The sequence below is a fragment of the Scyliorhinus torazame genome, chromosome 5 (genome assembly GCF_047496885.1).
Source record: "Scyliorhinus torazame isolate Kashiwa2021f chromosome 5, sScyTor2.1, whole genome shotgun sequence".
Taxonomy (NCBI): domain Eukaryota; kingdom Metazoa; phylum Chordata; class Chondrichthyes; order Carcharhiniformes; family Scyliorhinidae; genus Scyliorhinus; species Scyliorhinus torazame.
Genome location: NC_092711.1, coordinates 202,877,261 through 202,895,499, shown reverse-complemented (window position 1 = coordinate 202,895,499; position 18,239 = coordinate 202,877,261). Strand labels below are relative to the sequence as shown.

The following is an 18,239-nucleotide window of genomic DNA, read 5'->3' as shown; positions in this document are numbered from 1 at the left end:
TATACACCAGTATATCATGGTGCAGACACACACACTGATGGACACACAGTGGGACCAATCAACACACTGTGATTGTGTGCAGCCAACACCGCAGCCAATCACCAGTGAGAGCACACGCACTATAAAGACAGGGGGCATCAGAGTTCCTGCTCATTCGAGCTGCAGCTTCCTAGTAGGACAGAGCTCACAGCCTGCAGCACAGACATTCACCATGTGCTGAGTGCATCGACTGGTTAGGACAAGGCAAAGGTCTTTAGTTAAAGCTAGTATCGTGTTAACCCACAGTGAGAGTATGTTAAACTGTTAATGACTCAATAAAATAGTGTTGCACTATTTCAAGTGTTGGTGACCTGTATGTGTTCCACGGATCCAGAGGGCCCAACAAAACAAGGGCCTCACTTCATCGCCCGCCGCCAGCCTGCCCATCTGCGACCTCCCTCTCCTGGGGGCCGCCGACCACGTCCAGTGCCCTCTACCCGGGCACGGTGAGGGGACGCAGGTCTGGTGGTCCCCCGCTGGTCTTCTCCCGCTCCCGGCCTTTGTGCGCGGCCTTGTCCTGGGGCAGGAATGCAAACAATGGCACTGTTAGACAGTCTGCGCATGCAGCCCAAGGGTTGGGTAGATGATGGCATCAGCGGCCAGGGTACCCGGCCATTGCGGTTGGCATGGGTACTGGTATGTGGGGCAGGGTGGGGGTCCGGCCATCCTCCGGACGGTGGGTCTGGGTTACATGTATGTGGGGGGTAGGGAGGTTAGTGCCAGGGGCACAGCGTTGACTACTCACCCTGGCTGCCCTGTGGAGGTTGTGCAGTTTTTTTCTGCACTGGTTGCCAGTGTGGGAGACTTCGCTGACGACGCTGACGTCGGCTTCCACCTCCGCCTAGGCATGGCGAATGGTGGCGCCTGAGGACCTCCCTCCCAGGCTGGGGTACAGCACCAGCCATTTCCCGTCCACCGAGGCAAGGAGGGCCTCCAGTTCTGCATCGCGGAAGGGCGGCACTGCTCTCTTTGCGGCCATGTTGGCTGCGCCGCTTGTGTGTGGGAGGGGGAGAATCCCTTAAGTGCAGCTGCAGCTGTGCAGCAATCACGGAACTGGTGAATCCACCGCCTTTCTGCTTCCAGAATGCGGCATTTCACGTGACGCCCGTGCTAGCCCCTTTGGAGTGCCTGAATATCTTCACCTGGGGCGCCGTTTTTGCCGTCGTGGAACTCCATAGTTTTCATGACGACGTCAACTCTTAGTCTCAGAAACGGAGAATCCAGCCCTTGTTAACTATTGATAAGTTTCTCACTTTCAACTCTGATTTTCATCAACAAACAATTGTTACCTTTTAATTGTCATTAACCCAGGCTTGTTTGACTTCCATTTACATCAGGGTTTTATTTGCTAGTTTTTAATAAAGTGTTTCCATCCTTCAACATTAACAAACTCCAATTCCAACATATCAATTATAAAACTAAATATTTGCCCCACAAAATTTAATGCAGAGATTTTGAGCAATGATTAAAACCTTTTTACACAGGGAAAAATAAAAGCAAAATATTACGGATGCTGAAAACTTGAAACAAAACCAGATGGAAATACTCAGCAGGTGTATCTATTCCTATTTTAATAACATTTAATCATAATGAACAGGATATTGTCAGAACAGTAAATGAGTTTGAAACCCTGAAATAATGCAGGTTAATCTGCCGCATTGTAGATCAAACATTACTTCAGTCTGTAAAAACTGAGCAGTAATGTTGGTCGGTGTAATGTGCGAGGTTCATGTCAATCTCTGCTCAGTGCAGCCTGGACCAGCCGTTGTCCAGTTTCCAAAAGGTTGTTCAGTGAATCCTTCAGTGACTTGTAGGTAAAAGCAAAGGACGACGCAGCCCCAAAGATAGAGACAGCCATTGGACTGAAGCCGTGTTTGATCCCAGTTATCATACAGGTGATGGTGGTGATTCCTAACAGCACGTTGGTAACTGTCGGTGATATCTTCCTTGGAAATCGATGATTCGTTTCAGCTTTAAAAACTGAACTGAGCTTAGTGACTTTGTTGGCCAGACTTTGCACCAACCTGTCACTGAATCCCAGCTGCTTCCGGAGGTATATCCACCCAGAAACTGTGATCACGATGGTGGTAAATAAATACCACACTGGCACTAACATTGGCTCTGGAAATGGTGCTAACACTGGCACTGCACCCACTGTTCCGGAGAGAATGGCCAATAACAGGACTCTGGTCATCAATGTGCTTCTTTTGGGCTCTGTGATTTCCAGCATCATCTTTGGGATTGCGAGAGAGAAAACATTTGATTTAATGTTCGGGAGATCCCTGGCGAGGGTGGACTTAAATCTCGGGAAGTCATGTTCCTCCCGCTCAAAACTAGAGATCAGAAAAATGTCTGGTGGCGTCACCCCAACACTTTGGAAGTTAATGATACAGTCCCTGCAGATTATGCTCCAGCCTTCATTCAGGTCAGCACCTTGCATCTTCAGTGAGCGAATATCATTGTCTATTTTGGATCGGATATAGCAGAACTCTTTACCCTGTTCCTGAATCTTTTTGGCAATTTCTGCATCGTTCTCTCTGAATCGGGCCTGGGACACAATGATGAAAAAGTCAAAACTTTCAAACTTCACCTGCTTTAGGTAATTATTTAGTTCAAAACCAAAGGAATTTGTTCCTGGAAGGTCCCAGAGTTGGACATTAGGCAGAGATTGATAAGGATACCTGGTCGGCTCCATCCAGGTTTCTTCATTCCCAGTTGGAGCAGCTCCTTGGTCATCTCTCCGAAGATCTCTCATAGCGTTGATGAAGGTGGATTTCCCTGAACCCACATCACCCATCACTGCAATGTTAAGCTGCACATTGTCTAAATGGTCTGATTTAATCTTCATCTGAAGAATCATTGTTTCCAATTCCCCCGTGTTGTACAGAGATTGCAGGTTCCTGCTATCCTGAGCACAGAAGAACTTGGAGAGAGTAGACTGGGCCATTTGATCTCTGAAAATGACATAAATATACAAGTGTTAGGCATGAGCTCAAGAATATTTGAGAATATTCAGATCTTTAGGAGGATATTATCTAGTCCCATGTTACTGTGCATCGTAAAATTTAACAAAAAGATCACTCTGATGAAAGGTCATCAACCTGAAACATTAACTCTATTTCTTTCTCCAACGATACTACCAGACCCACTGAGTGAATCCAGCATGAACTGTTTTTATTTCAGTTTTCAAGCATCTGCAGTATTTTTCTTTAATATTCATAACATAGATTAAGTCAGTAGATGGTCAAGCTGATAACCATTTTGACTGCTATTCAATGTTATTCCCGTGTAAAACTGTGCTTGCTAAAGTTAGTCCATTCATTAAAAGTATTCAGTGTTTATTAAAGGCCAATTCCAGGTCAGCCCAACTCAGCATGGGACAATTCTTTGCACTGAAACCATTGCTTACAGTTATGTCTAAGGGGAAATTGTGTCTCATGTTACTTGGGACCAGCATCTCGCGCAGGACAAGGGGGTGAGAATCTGTTTCATCGGAGTACAATGGATCAGTGTTCATGTCGCGCTATTCATAAATTTACTATTTTATCATTATTTTAATTCACCATTCAGTAATTCGCTATTCACAAAGCCACTTGCACAGCCAACCCTCATTGACATGTGTAAGCAGTCATGTAAATAGTGATAGGGAAGACCTCAACCAGCAGGTGGCAGTAGATAACAAAACAACTGACACTTTACCTCGGGGAGTCTGGGGATAATCTTTGTAGTGGATAGTCACAATTTATAGTAGCTCTTAGTTAATTTAAAATAGTTTGTAGTTTTTAATAATATTCTTATGGTTATCTAACCCACACTATTGTTGAACAATAAAACTTTAACTAGTCTAGAATTAGACATTCTTTAGTGTATTTATTCCAACCAGCGAAGCACCAGAATGTAACAGACGTACCCTAGCATAAAATGTGGTCCCAGCAGCGGTGGCCATTTTAAGCGAGTAATCAAAATCACCATTTTATGCAAATGATGGGGCAACAAGTAATTACAAAGGCAAAGTCCAGCATTTAGAAAAATCTGTTCCAAATGCAAAGGCAAAAATCACTTTGCTAAACAGTATTTTTCTCATAAAAAATCAGAAATACCAAAGTCAATCAACGTGATTGATGAAATAAATCTCGAATCACAGGTGTGGCTCTGTGATCGAAGAAGACCAGAGACATTATAACTTGAGAAGAAAGAAAAATAATTTTGACTAACCACGTAGAGGACTGACAAATCTCACTCAATGCACTGCAAGGCATTGAAGTCCTTGATGGAAGGTCTGAAGATACCACACCAACTTTGAGTCACTGGTAATGTAGCTACAAATTGGCACATTTTTAAACAGCAATTCACACTCTAGGCAGCAGCTCTAGGTCTGCAGGCACAGCCCCTTGAACAGAGAATAGTGTTGTTGCTCATTGTAACAGGTCCACAAGCGATACACGTCTTTAACACCCTCGCATTTGAGAACAAAGAGGATAAAAATAGCTGATGAAGTTGTGAAAAAATGTGACCAGCACTGCATACCAAAGAAAAACAAAACATTTGAGTGCTATGTTTTTCGCATGCGTACACAGCAGGCAGGTGAACCATTTGATTGGTTTCTAATGGGCTTGAGGTTGAAGGCGCAGACCTGTAATTTTGCAACCCTACAAGCATTGATGATCTGCGATCAAATTATGTTTGGCATTAGTAATGACAAGGTCTGGGAGTGACTGTTGAGGGAGAAAGAACTCCAGCTCCATGATGCCATTAAGATTTACCATGCCAGCGAGCTAGCTGTGCAGCAGAATTGCACTCTAAACCTGAAGAATTTTGGAACAAAGCTCGAAGATGCAAGCAACACCATTAGTGTTGTGACGTACCCTAGCATAAAATGTGGTCCCAGCAGCGGTGGCCATTTTAAGCAAGTAATCAAAATCACCATTTTATGCAAATGATGGGGCAACAAGTAATTACAAAGGCAAAGTCCAGCATTTAGAAAAATCTGTTCCAAATGCAAAGGCAAAAATCACTTTGCTAAACAGTATTTTTCTCATAAAAAAATCAGAAATACCAAAGTCAATCAACGTGATTGATGAAATAAATCTCGAAGACACATTTTTAATAGATATAATATCTAGTGAAGATAAGCATTGTCACAGCATTCAAGTTAAACAGGCGTCAAAAGCAAATTTGTAGTAATAGCAATGCAGATGCAAGTGTTCAAAGAGATAACTGGACAGTTCATCTGATGATTAATAGAACATTAATTGATGTTAAACTCGACATTGGATCAAGAACAAACAAAGAACAAAGAAATGTACAGCACAGGAACAGGCCCTTCGGCCCTCCAAGCCCGTGCCGACCATGCTGCCCGACTAAACTACATCGAGAGGATCGAGAGACAATTTAATCAGTTTATCCGATTTGCAAGAAATGAAGACTAAACCGCACATTTTAAATACTACAACACCATTAAAAGATTACAATGGCAAAATAATTAATGCACCGTGTCAAGAACAAAGTGCAGACAGTGAAGCTTTCAATTGTAGACGCTGAGCGTGAATCTTTATTGGGAGTGAAGCACTCAAATTAATGAAAAGAGTCTACACTACACAAAATATATCAATGGATGCAATCCTGAAAGAACTTCCTGAATTCTTTCAAGGATCTGGAGTGTTACCGTTCACCTACCGTATGCAGTGAAAAGAAAATACACACACCAAAGGAACGGCTTAAGAATGAACTGGAGAGAATGATGAAACTGGGGGTGATAAAATGCATTGAAGAACCAATGGTTTGTGTGAACTCCATGGTTTGCGTGAAGAAACGGAATAATGACCTCATAATCTATATGGATCACAAGGATCTCAATTCAAACATAAAAGGAGAGCGCTATCCTATTCCAAAGAGAGAAGCAATCACGTGTGAGATGTCAGGGCAACATGTTTTAGCAAATTAGATGCATCACATGGTTTTTGGCAACTCAAGTTGGATGAGGAAAGCACAAAGCTGTGCACCTTTAACACTCCTTTTGGGCGATACTGTTTTCTCAGAATGCCATTTGGTATTATCTTAGCATCTGAAATTTCCATCGGGCAATGGAACACGTCGGAGAAGGAATTCCAGGCGTCAGCGTATACATAGACGCCATGATTGTATGGGGCTCAACAAGAGAAGAGCACGTCAAAAGACTTAGCAAAGTGCTGAGAAGCATCAAAAAGCATGGTTTAAACTGAATAAAAAAATACCAGTACCTTTCTGATAAAGGTATACATCCTGACCAAGAAAAGATCAAGGTGATTTTAACGTGCCACGTCCAACAGACAAAAAAGGAGTCTTCAGGATGCTTGGCTCGATAAATTTTGTCTGAAAATTTATTCCTAATTTTTCAGTGAAAACAACATGCTTAAGAGAAACCATCAAGAAGGACACCATTTTCCAGTAGTCGGACAAACATGAGCATGAGTGGCTAATGTTAAAGGAAGCATTGACGACAGCCCCTGTGTTAACATTCTTTGACCCTACGAAGAATATAAAAGTATCGACAGATGGGTCGAAAGATGGACTGGGAGCAGTGTTATTGCAGCAAGACAATAACGAGAATTGGCTTCCAATTGCCTATGCTCCAAGGTCAATGACTGACACAGAGCGGAGATATACTCAAATAGGAAAAGAATGCTTGGGCTTGATAAATAGATGAAACAAATTCCATGACTATGTGTATGGCCTACCGACGTTCTTAGTGGAAACTGACCATTGACCACTTGTGGCGATAGTAAAAAAAAATCTCAATGAGATCTCACCAAGGATACAACCGTATGATGAGGAAGTTGCAAAGATACGATTTTGATCTCATCTGTACGCCAGGTAAACATCTTGTTGTATTGGATGCACTATCACGTGCTACGGACATGAAAGAAGAGCAACACTTGGATGAGGATGTACAAGCACAAGTGAATCTTGTGACGGAATCCCTTCCAGTCTCAGATGAGAAGTCAAAACTAATAAGAGATAAAACCACTAAAGATGAAATCTTACAGAAGATAATAAGATATCTCACAGAGGGATGGCCGAAAGGATCCTGCTACAATTATTATAATATCAGAGCAGAGCTACGTGCAGCCAATGGGCTTTTGCTAAGGCAAAATAGAATAGTCATTCCACAACCGTTACGATCAATGAAGCTGAAAAAGATTCATGACGAGCCAGAGAGACGGTATAGTGGGCGGGTATCAATCAAGATATTCAAATCATGATTGGAAAATGTGCAACCTGTCAAAATGTTCAGTGCAAAGAGTGAAAAGGACCAATGCAAATTGGCAACATCATTACGAGTGCATGGCAGAAAGTAGGGATGGATCTGTTATCTGGCAGGAAAAGAATAGCTGTTTGGTAATTGACTATTTCTCTAAGTTTCCAGAAGTGGTACAACAAGGAAACCCATCAGCCAGGTGTGTCATCAACCTCACCAAACACATTGTTGCTCGCTATGGAATAGTGAATACCTCAAATTGTCATGAGCGACAATGGCCCATGTTTTACCAGTCATGATGGACAGCGTTTGCACAGATCTGTGATTTTCAGCATACAACGTCTAGCCCTCTGTATCCACAATCCAACGGGAAGGCTGCAAAAGATGTTCACATTGTGAAGCAGCTCCTCAGAAAAGCTATGGACAGCTGTGAAGATCGATATCTCAAGTTACTGAGCTATAGAGCAGCACCATTGATAAATAAATTATCTCCTTCGCAGTTATTGATGAACAGACAGCTCAGAACAACCTTACCATACATTTTATTGGAACAAACAAATCAAAATCTTGTGAGGAAGCTCACATTTCAAAAAAGGAGGCAGAAGAGGTATTATGACAAAACGACAAGAAGGCTCCAACATTAGAAAAAGATGACACAGTCAGGGTAGAAGATCCTGATGGAAATGGATAGTTGAAGTATGCTCAAGTACTAGAATCATCAGGTCCTCAATCATATATCATCATCACCGATGACGAGTAAGTTCTGAGACGAAACAGGAGAGCCTTGATGAAGGTTCAGCAACCTTTTGTTATGGAACCACAAGATGATGTTGTAAGCAATCCAAGGACAACTGAACAAGAGATACCTCAGCATACAGAACCAGAGCAAGATGAAAATGGACAAAACCAAGAAAAACAGCAAGAATCATCTTTAACAACACATGAACATCAAGCAAACTCACAGGTTCAACCGGTGCTTAGAAGGTCGACAAAACACAGAAGAAAACCGGACAGATTGAACTTGTGGTGAACTGTAAATATGTAAATAATGAACACAATATGCATATCATGTATATTGTATCGGAAATTGAAATAATGTATGCAAAACCATACATTTACAAAGGAAAGGGGATATGATGATATGTATAAGCAGTCATGTGAATAGTGATAGAGATGACCTCCAACCAACAGATGGCAGTAGATAACAACCACGTGACACTGTTACCTTGGGGAGTCTGAGGATAATCTTCATAGTGGATAGTCACAATTTGTAGTAGCTCTTAGTTAATTTATAATAGTTAGTAGTTATTGATAATAGTCTTATGGTTATCTAACCCACACTATTGTTGAACAATAAAACTTTAACTAATCGAGAACTAGACGTTCTTTAGTGCATTTATTCCAACTGGCCAAGCACCAGAACATAACACAGACCCTGACTAGAAATTCTGAATTCAGATTTCCCCCGTTGTTTCTCACCCAGTTTAACAGATAATTCAGTGAAATAGGTGCTTCAGTACAGATCTGGTTCAGTCTCAGAGCGGTTATAACATGGCTTCAGTTCGTCAACATTACTCCAGATCCCTGGATATCCTGTAATTATGGACTGAAAAGAATTGAAGTGATGTAACTGGTCAATTTTCAGCTGCATACTATAACTATAGTTATGCCTGTGACTCTATAAGAATGGACATAACACAGTATGGGATTAAATCGGATTGGCCGCTGTTGAATTTTCTCGGTTTGTCTGTGTGGGAACACAAGGGTTAAGGAGTGAAAACAGAAGAATGAAAACCTGGTCAGTAAACATCAGCATGAAATGTTCTGAGTTTTGCATCCGAAGGCAGCATATGGGCAATGAAATGACCAAACGCCTTTAATTAGAATATGTCAATATTCTGGTTTCTTTTTACAGTCATTTTAATGGTGCCAATACTTATCAAAACTCTAACAGGATAGAGCTGATTAAAAGAGCCTTCTAACTTCTTCTGCATTCACGAGTCATCATTCCAGTTCAAGCACTGAGAAACCTCAAAACAGAGATGCTTATCAAGAATGGGATGCTCGACCTCTTTCTAACAGTCAATAAGGGCATTTTGAAACAGTTCATGGGGAACGCTGTCACTCAGAGATGGCATCACCCTTGACCACTTGCTGAGCTGACCATTCAGTGAGTAGCCAATCCCTGATCACCACAGGTACTGAAAACATGTTCAGATGGGTATGGGGGAGCTGTAACTTGCTTTCTTCCTCACTGCACAGCCAGATGTTGGCCAACATGTCAAAAATTAGATCTTTTCCTCTGGCCATCTGACCAGTGTTCCAGGTGTGAATAGAGATGAGTGTGGGCTTGGAATTGTGACTATCATTCAGGGAATGTATAGACCTTTGGTCTCTTGGTTGACTTAAAGCAGAGAGCTGGAGGGCAACTGTCGTTTTCTTCATCTGGCTAGATTTAAAGACAGACGGCGGGATTCTCCGTTCATGAGACTTTGGGCGGGATTCTCCATTTGCCGACGCCAAAATCACGAAACGCGATTGGAGAATAGTTACCAACGCCAACATCGGGGTAGGCACCGGTTTGACGCCAAATTGGGATGCTCCGGCACCCCCAAAATGGCGTAAATGCGTCGCTCGTCACACGGGGTTAAAGTACAATAGGCATATCATAAGCGGGCCTGTCACCCTATTCTCCGAGGCCTCCCAGATTCACCGCCTCCGATGGGCTGAGTTCCTGACGCCGTGGTTCACTTGTGGTCTCAAAAGTTCTGAACCTGACGACGAGCCGGCTGAGCCAGAGAAAGAGGAGGTAGGAAATGACGTGGAGTGACTGCGGGCTGCTGGCCCGGACACCCCTGCTGGCTGGGGTGGGGTCCCCCTGCCAGGGCCAGGGGAAAGGAGGGGCAGGCTGAGCAGCCTGGGTGCCCCCCCCTCCCCACAGGATTGGGGCGTTACCCAGGTGCCGGCCGCCATTATGGCAGCCATCCTGCTACCATCCACCTCGGCACCTGGCTCTATACAGTGACAGCGGCCAGATGGGTGCACCCACCCCCGCACCCCACCTCCTGCCACAGCGTGCACCCCGCCGCCTAACACCCCATCCAACCGGCCGCCCAACAGGGGGACCACCCAGGGCAACACCCACGGTAGCCGCCAGTGAGGGTAGTGCCAGCCAACGGTACCCCTGGCAGCAGGGATGAGCTGACGGTGCCGGATACCAACAGGGCAGGGGTGCGGGGGTGGGGAAGGGAAATGCGTGGGCAGAGCCCACAGTGCCAACCGGGACCACTGTATAGCCCATGGAACCTGGCTGGGCGCGGGTGTATGCGCCATGCTAACATATTGAACTTTGAACCCCAGCAGACAATAGCAATGCTGGCCGCCGTGGCGATGGTCGCAGCTCTGCGAGATGCCTTGCGGCCGCGTTAGAGGGGGCAGCTCGGAGAAGAGGGGGAAGCTGCAGCAGCAGAGCGGCAAGTCGAGGAACAGGCTGCAGAGGACCGGGCTGCAGATGAATGGGCAGCAGAGGGACAGGTGGCGGCCACACAGGCTGGAGGGCCGGCTGCCCATCAGGCCGATGGGAAGGAGGCATCGCATGAGGCCTCGTGTGTACCGGCGCCGTCTGTCATTTGTGGACCTGCTGCACCAGACATGGCATCAAAGACTGCGGCTGAACAGAGAGACAGTGCAACACATCTATCAGATGCTGGCATACCTGGCACCGCCAGGGCATGGCAGAGGACAACCGCTCCCGCTGACCTTCAAGGTGACGGTCGCCCTGAACGTCTATGAGACGGGGTCCTTCCAGTCGCCGAGTGGGGACCTGTCAGGGATCTCACAGACCGCAGCGCACAGGTGCACCCGCACCATCACTGAGGCCCTATATGCCAGGCAGTGCAATATATCCATTTCCATGTGGACCGAACCCACCAGGATGTCCAGGCAGCAGGGTTCGCTGCCATCGTCGGGATGCCCCGGGTCCAGGGGCGATAGACTGGATACATGTCATCCTACAGGCACCTGCAGATCACAGGCCGCTCTCCACTAACCAAAGGGGATACCACTCGATGAGCATCCAGCTGGTCTATGACCATGAATTGTGCATCTTGCAGCTCTGCGGGAAGTGCACCCAACTTCAGCTCCTCAAAGACCGTGTTAGGGAACTGGAGCTGAAGCTGGATGAACTTCGGATCATCCGGGAGGCAGAGGGGGTGATTGAGAAGAGTTACAGGGAGGTAACCACACCCAAGGTACAGGACAAGAATAGCTGGGTTACAGTCAGGGGGAAAAAAACAAACAGGCAGACAGTGCAGGGATCCCTCGTGGCCGTTCCCCTTCAAAACAAGTATACCGTTTTGGATGCTGTTGGGGGGGATGACCTACCGGGGGAAGGCCCTAGCGGCCAGGTCTCTGGCACTGAGTCTGGCTCTGGGGCTCAGAAGGGAAGGGGGAGAATAGAAAAGCAATAGTTGTAGGAGATTCAATGGTTAGGGGAATAGATAGGAGATTCTGTGGTCGCGAGCGAGACTCCCGGAAGGTATGTTGCCTCCCGGGTGCCAGGGCCAGGGATGTCTCGGATCGTGTCTTCAGGATCCTTAAGGGGGAGGGGGAGCAGCCAGAAGTCGTGGTGCACATTGGTACCAACGACATAGGTAGGAAAAGGGGTGTGGAGGTAATAAACAAGTTTAGGGAGTTAGGCTGGAAGTTGAAAGCCAGGACAGACAGAGTTGTCATCTCTGGTTTGTTGCCGGTGCCACGTGATAGCGAGGCTAGGAATAGGGAGAGAGTGCAGTTGAACACGTGGCTGCAGGAATGGTGTAGGAGGGAGGGCTTCAGGTATTTGGATAATTGGAGCGCATTCTGGGGAAGGTGGGACCTGTACAAGCAGGACGGGTTGCATCTGAACCAGAGGGGCACCAATATCCTGGGAGGGATGTTTGCTAGTACTCTTCGGGAGGGTTTAAACTAATTTGGCAGGGGAATGGGAACCGGATTTGTAGTCCAGCAACTAAGGTAGCCGATATTCAGGACGCCAAAGCATGTAATGAGGCAGTGGGGAAGGGAACACTGACAAAGGAGAGTATTTGCAGGCACGGAGATGGGTTGAAGTGTGTATACTTCAACGCAAGAAGCATCAGGAATAAGGTGGGTGAACTTAAGGCATGGATCGGTACTTGGGACTACGATGTGGTGGCCATCACGGAAACGTGGATAGAAGAGGGGCAGAAATGGTTGTTGGAGGTCCCTGGTTATAGATGTTTCAATAAGATTAGGGAGGGTGGTAAAAGAGGTGGGGGGGTGGCATTATTAATTAGAGATAGTATAACAGCTGCAGAAAGGCAGTTCGAGGAGTATCACCCTATTGAGGTAGTATGGGTTGAAGTCAGAAATAGGAAAGGAGCAGTCACCTCGTTAGGAGTTTTCTATAGGCCCCCCAATAGTAGCAGAGATGTGGAGGAACAGATTGGGAAACAGATTTTGGAAAGGTGCAGAAGTCATAGGGTAGTTGTCATGGGCGACTTTAACTTCCCAAATATTGAGTGGAAACTCTTTAGATCAAATAGTTTGGATGGGGTGGTGTTTGTGCAGTGTGTCCAGGAAGCTTTTCTAACACAGTATGTAGATTGTCCGACCAGAGGAGGGGCAATATTGGATTTAGTACTGGGTAATGAACCAGGGCAAGTGGTAGATTTGTTAGTGGGGGAGCATTTTGGAGATAGTGACCACAATTCTGTGACTTTCACTTTAGTAATGGAGAGGGATAGGTACGTGCAACAGGGCAAGGTTTACAATTGGGGGAAGGGTAAATACAATGTTGTCAGACAAGAATTGAAGTGCATAAGTTGGGAACATAGGCTGGCAGGGAAGGACACAAGTGAAATGTGGAACTTGTTCAAGGAACAGGTGCTACGTGTCCTTGATATGTATGTCCCTGTCAGGCAGGGAAGAGATGGTCGAGTGAGGGAACCATGGTTGACAAGAGAGGTTGAATGTCTTGTTAAGAGGAAAAAGGTGACTTATGTAAGGCTGAGGAAACAAGGTTCAGACAGGGCATTGGAGGGATACAAGATAGCCAGGAGGGAACTGAAGAAAGGGATTAGGAGAGCTAAGAGAGGGCATGAACAATCTTTGGCAGGTAGGATCAAGGAAAACCCCAAGGCCTTTTACACATATGTGAGAAATATGAGAATGACTAGAGCGAGGGTAGGTCCGATCAAGGACAGTAGCGGGAGATTGTGTATTGAGTCTGAAGAGATAGGAGAGGTCTTGAATGAGTACTTTTCTTCTGTATTTACAAATGAGAGGGGCGATATTATTGGAGAGGACAGTGTGAAACAGATTGGTAAGCTCGAGGAAATACTTGTTAGGAAGGAAGATGTGTTGGGCATTTTGAAAAACTTGAGGATAGACAAGTCCCCCGGGCCTGACGGGTTATATCCAAGGATTCTATGGGAAGCAAGAGATGAAATTGCAGAGCCGTTGGCAATTATCTTTTCGTCCTCACTGTCAACAGGGGTGGTACCAGGGGATTGGAGAGTGGCGAATGTCGTGCCCCTGTTCAAAAAAGGAACTAGGGATAACCCTGGGAATTACAGGCCAGTTAGTCTTACTTCGGTGGTAGGCAAAGTAATGGAAAGGGTACTGAAGGATAGGATTTCTGAGCATCTGGAAAGACACTGCTTGATTAGGGATAGTCAGCACGGATTTGTGAGGGGTAGGTCTTGCCTTACAAATCTTATTGAATTCTTTGAGGAGGTGACCAAGCATGTGGATGAAGGTAAAGCAGTGGATGTAGTGTACATGGATTTTAGTAAGGCATTTGATAAAGTTCCCCATGGTAGGCTTCTGCACAAAGTAAGGAGGCATGGGATAGTGGGAAATTTGGCCAGTTGGATAACGAACTGGCTAACCGATAGAAGTCAGAGAGTGGTGGTGGATGGCAAATATTCAGCCTGGATCCCAGTTACCAGTGGTGTACCGCAGGGATCAGTTCTGGGTCCTCTGCTGTTTGTGATTTTCATTAATGACTTGGATGAGGGAGTTGAAGGGTGGGTCAGTAAATTTGCAGACGATACGAAGATTGGTGGAGTTGTGGATAGTAAGGAGGGCTGTTGTCGGCTGCAAAGAGACATAGATAGGATGCAGAGCTGGGCTGAGAAGTGGCAGATGGAGTTTAACCCTGAAAAGTGTGAGGTTGTCCATTTTGGAAGGACAAATATGAATGCGGAATACAGGGTTAACGGTAGAGTTCTTGGCATTGTGGAGGAGCAGAGAGACCTTGGGGTCTATGTTCATACATCTTTGAAAGTTGCCACTCAAGTGGATAGAGCTGTGAAGAAGGCCTATGGTGTGCTCGCGTTCATTAACAGAGGGATTGAATTTAAGAGCCGTGAGGTGATGATGCAGCTGTACAAAACTTTGGTAAGGCCACATTTGGAGTACTGTGTACAGTTCTGGTCGCCTCATTTTAGGAAGGATGTGGAAGCTCTGGAAAAGGTGCAAAGAAGATTTACCAGGATGTTGCCTGGAATGGAGAGTAGGTCTTACGAGGAAAGGTTGAGGGTGCTAGGCCTTTTCTCATTAGAGCGGAGAAGGATGAGGGGCGACTTGATAGAGGTTTATAAGATGATCAGGGGAATAGATAGAGTAGACAGTCAGAGACTTTTTCCCCAGGTGGAACACACCATTACAAGGGGACATAAATTTAAGGTGAAAGGTGGAAGATATAGGAGGGATATCAGAGGTAGGTTCTTTACCCAGAGAGTAGTGGGGGCATGGAATGCACTGCCTGTGGAAGTAGTTGAGTCGGAAACATTAGGGACCTTCAAGCAGCTGTTGGATAGGTACATGGATTACGGGAAAATGATATAGTGTAGATTTGTTTGTTCTTAAGGGCAGCACGGTAGCATTGTGGATAGCACAATTGCTTCACAGATCCATGGTCCCAGGTTCAATTCCGGCTTGGGTCATTGTCTGTGCGGAGTCTGCACGTCCTCCACGTGTCTGCGTGGGTTTCCTCCGGGTGCTCCGGTTTCCTCCCACAGTCCAAAGATGTGCGGGTTAGCTGAATTGGCTAATGATAAATTGCCCTTAATGTCCAAATTGCCCTTGGTGTTGGGTGGAGGTGTTGAATTTGGGTAGGGTGCTCTTTTCAAGAGCTGGTGCAGACTCAAAGGGCCGAATGACCTCCTTCTGCACTGTAAATTCAATGATAATCTATGATTAATCTAGGACAAAGGTTCGGCACAACATCGTGGGCCGAAGGGCCTGTTCTGTGCTGTATTTTCTATGTTCTATGTTCTATGTTCTGCGCCTGACACCCGGGCAGATTGCACAACTCCTTCATTCTGGCACACGGTGATTCCTGACATGTTCGAGGAGCACCCACCCCCCGGCTGAGGGGTTGGCTCCTGGGCGACAGGGGTTACCCGCTGCGGCCTTGGCTGATGACCCTTATCCGGCGGCAGCAGACCGACAAGGAGACCCGCTACAATGACAGCACGGTAGCATAGTTGGGGCAGCACAGTAGCATAGTTAGTGCAGCACGGTAGCATAGTGGTTAGCACTGTGACTTCACAGCTCCAGGGTACCAGGTTCGATTCCCGGCTTGGGGCACTGTCTGTGAAGAGTCTACACGTTCTCCCCGTGTGTGCGTGAATTTCCTCCGGGTGCTCTGGTTTCCTCCCACAGTCCAAAGATGTGCAGGTTAGGTGGATTGGCCATGATAAAAATCCCTTAGTGTGCAGAAATTGTCCTTAGTGTTGGGTGGGCCCCACAGCCCACCTTCTTGCCACCCTCCTACTCCTCCCCGTCCTGGCAGAAGCCCCCGGCCAGTCGCACAAGTGCCAGCAAACTATGCGAAGTTGGAGACGTTCCCCCTCATCCAACACGACGGCTGTTTCAACCTCGTCATCGATGGAGGCGGAGGAGCGTGGAGGCCCTGGAGAAGACCGGGTCAGGCCCACTAATAATACACCAATGGCGTTTACTGTATGTGCGGAGTGGACGCATTGACGCCGCTATCGAGGCACAGGAGAATTGCGATTTGGCGTGAACCAAGCGCCCGCCACGAATTCGGCGTCAGAAATGATTCTCCGCCCAATCAGAATCCCACCTCGAATTCCTGGCTGATAGAGACCAGGGGTGGGATTCTCCGTTTGCAGGCGGCGAAATGTGATGGGTGGAGAATAGCCTCCAATGCCAAAATTGCGGTGGGCGCCGGTTTGACACCAAATCATGATGCTCTGGCACCCCGAAAATGGCACAAATGCATCGCTCGCCGCACGGGCTGAAAGTACAGTAGGCATATGATTAGCATATGTGTCATGGGCAACCGCAACTCTGCTGGGTCTCACTTGCCCGCCGTTGACTGCACTCCCCCCGGCAACGTTCCTTTCCTCTGGGCCACCAGCCACGTTCAGGGTCCTCTGCTCGGGCATGGTGATGGAGTGACTCGGCAATGTCCACCTGCATCTGGGACACATCCCTCGGTGACTGAGACATGGTGTTGAGGCCCTCAGCCATCGTTATCACAGACTGAGTTATGCCTTGTACATCAGAATACATGGCTCGGACATTGTGCTCCAGGTTTTCCACTGCGCTCGTCACCCTAGGTAGTGTTGGCCTCAGTGCCATGCATTGTCGGCATGTCTCCTGTCCCTGAAGCCTTTGGGACTCTTCCAATCACCCTTGCAGTCATTGGAATGTCATTGACACCCCCCCTGAATCTCATTGCTCTGTCCTATCTTCTGCAATAGCTCTGGCTGAACCGTATCCAGAGGATCAGCATCTGGCTGGGACCCAGCTGTGTCCTGGGATCCAGGCGACCTCCGACTGCTGTCTCGTTTGGATGTTCCTGCCTCCACCTGGCGTGCATCAGCAGCTGTGTGGTGATCACCAGATTGTCCCCCGAAGCCTGTCCACTGATGTCACCCACCGAGGTGTGTGTCTCTACGCTAGTGGAAGTTGGGGGTGTAGCTGTGACTCATCGCTGGTGATATCCTCAGAGTGGGGGGGGGAGGAGGGGGGAGTGGACACAACTCCGACTGACTTGACCGCATCAGTTGGAGACCCTGCGAGACAATGGACATGTGGTCAGTGAGAGGGAAGGATCATTTGTCAGGCATGATCAACTCACTTGAGACAGGTCATTCAGATGAAGGGGTACTGGTTCCTTACCTCTCTGACGCAGGCCAATCCTGGTGTTGGTGCCTGCTCTCTCCTCGGGCAAACCCTCGATTTCCAGGACCCATTCCTTATAGTGGGTGAGGACTCGCATCTCAGGTATTCCTCCCCCACCCCCATCTTGGCACTTTTCTGCTTATGATTGGCTATCCTCCCCTGCAGGGACAGAGTAGGCCATGTGAGCCGCACACTTGACGGGTCAGGGGGTGTCTATAGCAGGTGGCATCTGTGGCCACGATGCCTAGATATGAAGGGGTTGTGCTGGTGAGTGCCAGGGGGTTCTGAGTAACAAGCTTAAAGATCGGATGTGGGGAGGGTGTGAGGTGTCAGCCAGTGGATTGAGGGGAGGGGGTTCTGTTTGGGAATTTGAGGGATGGCAAGTAGAACTGATGCCCGAAGAGAGGTGGTAACTTACCCTTGCAGCTTGTTGGAGGTCATTTGTCTTCTTCCAACATTAGATAGCAGTCCTCCTGGTCATGCTGTACACACTCACAGCCGCTGTCCCAGGCAGCATTGCTAACCCTGTTGCTAGTCCTCCAACCTCCTCGAGAGAACAGGAGGCCCACCTCTCATCCGCAGCGTCGAGAAGCCTTGTGAGGTCGGCATCCCCAAAGCGAAGAGCAGATCTGCGCGCTCCCATGCTTGTGTGTTGTTGGGAGTGAGTGGTAATGTTGAGATTTCGTGCAAGCTAATCTTTGGAACTAAGTGCCGTTGAATACAGGCCGCAATCTCACCAATGCGGCTAGCGTGAAACTCCCCGCCAAACGCGGCCAAAACC

At 47.1% G+C, this 18,239-nt stretch overlaps 1 protein-coding gene across 1 annotated transcript; it reads right to left on the bottom strand.

Moving 5' to 3' along the window:
• Positions 1 to 1,593: 1,593 nt before the first annotated feature.
• On the bottom strand, positions 1,594 to 4,410 carry LOC140420897 (interferon-inducible GTPase 5-like). Its single transcript, XM_072505024.1, has 2 exons — positions 4,255 to 4,410; positions 1,594 to 2,993 (listed from the first exon to the last, which is right to left on the bottom strand). Exon 2 carries the CDS (start codon positions 2,984 to 2,986, stop codon positions 1,772 to 1,774), a length of 1,215 nt encoding a protein of 404 aa, XP_072361125.1. The 5' UTR covers positions 2,987 to 2,993; positions 4,255 to 4,410; the 3' UTR covers positions 1,594 to 1,771.
• Positions 4,411 to 18,239: the final 13,829 nt, after the last annotated feature.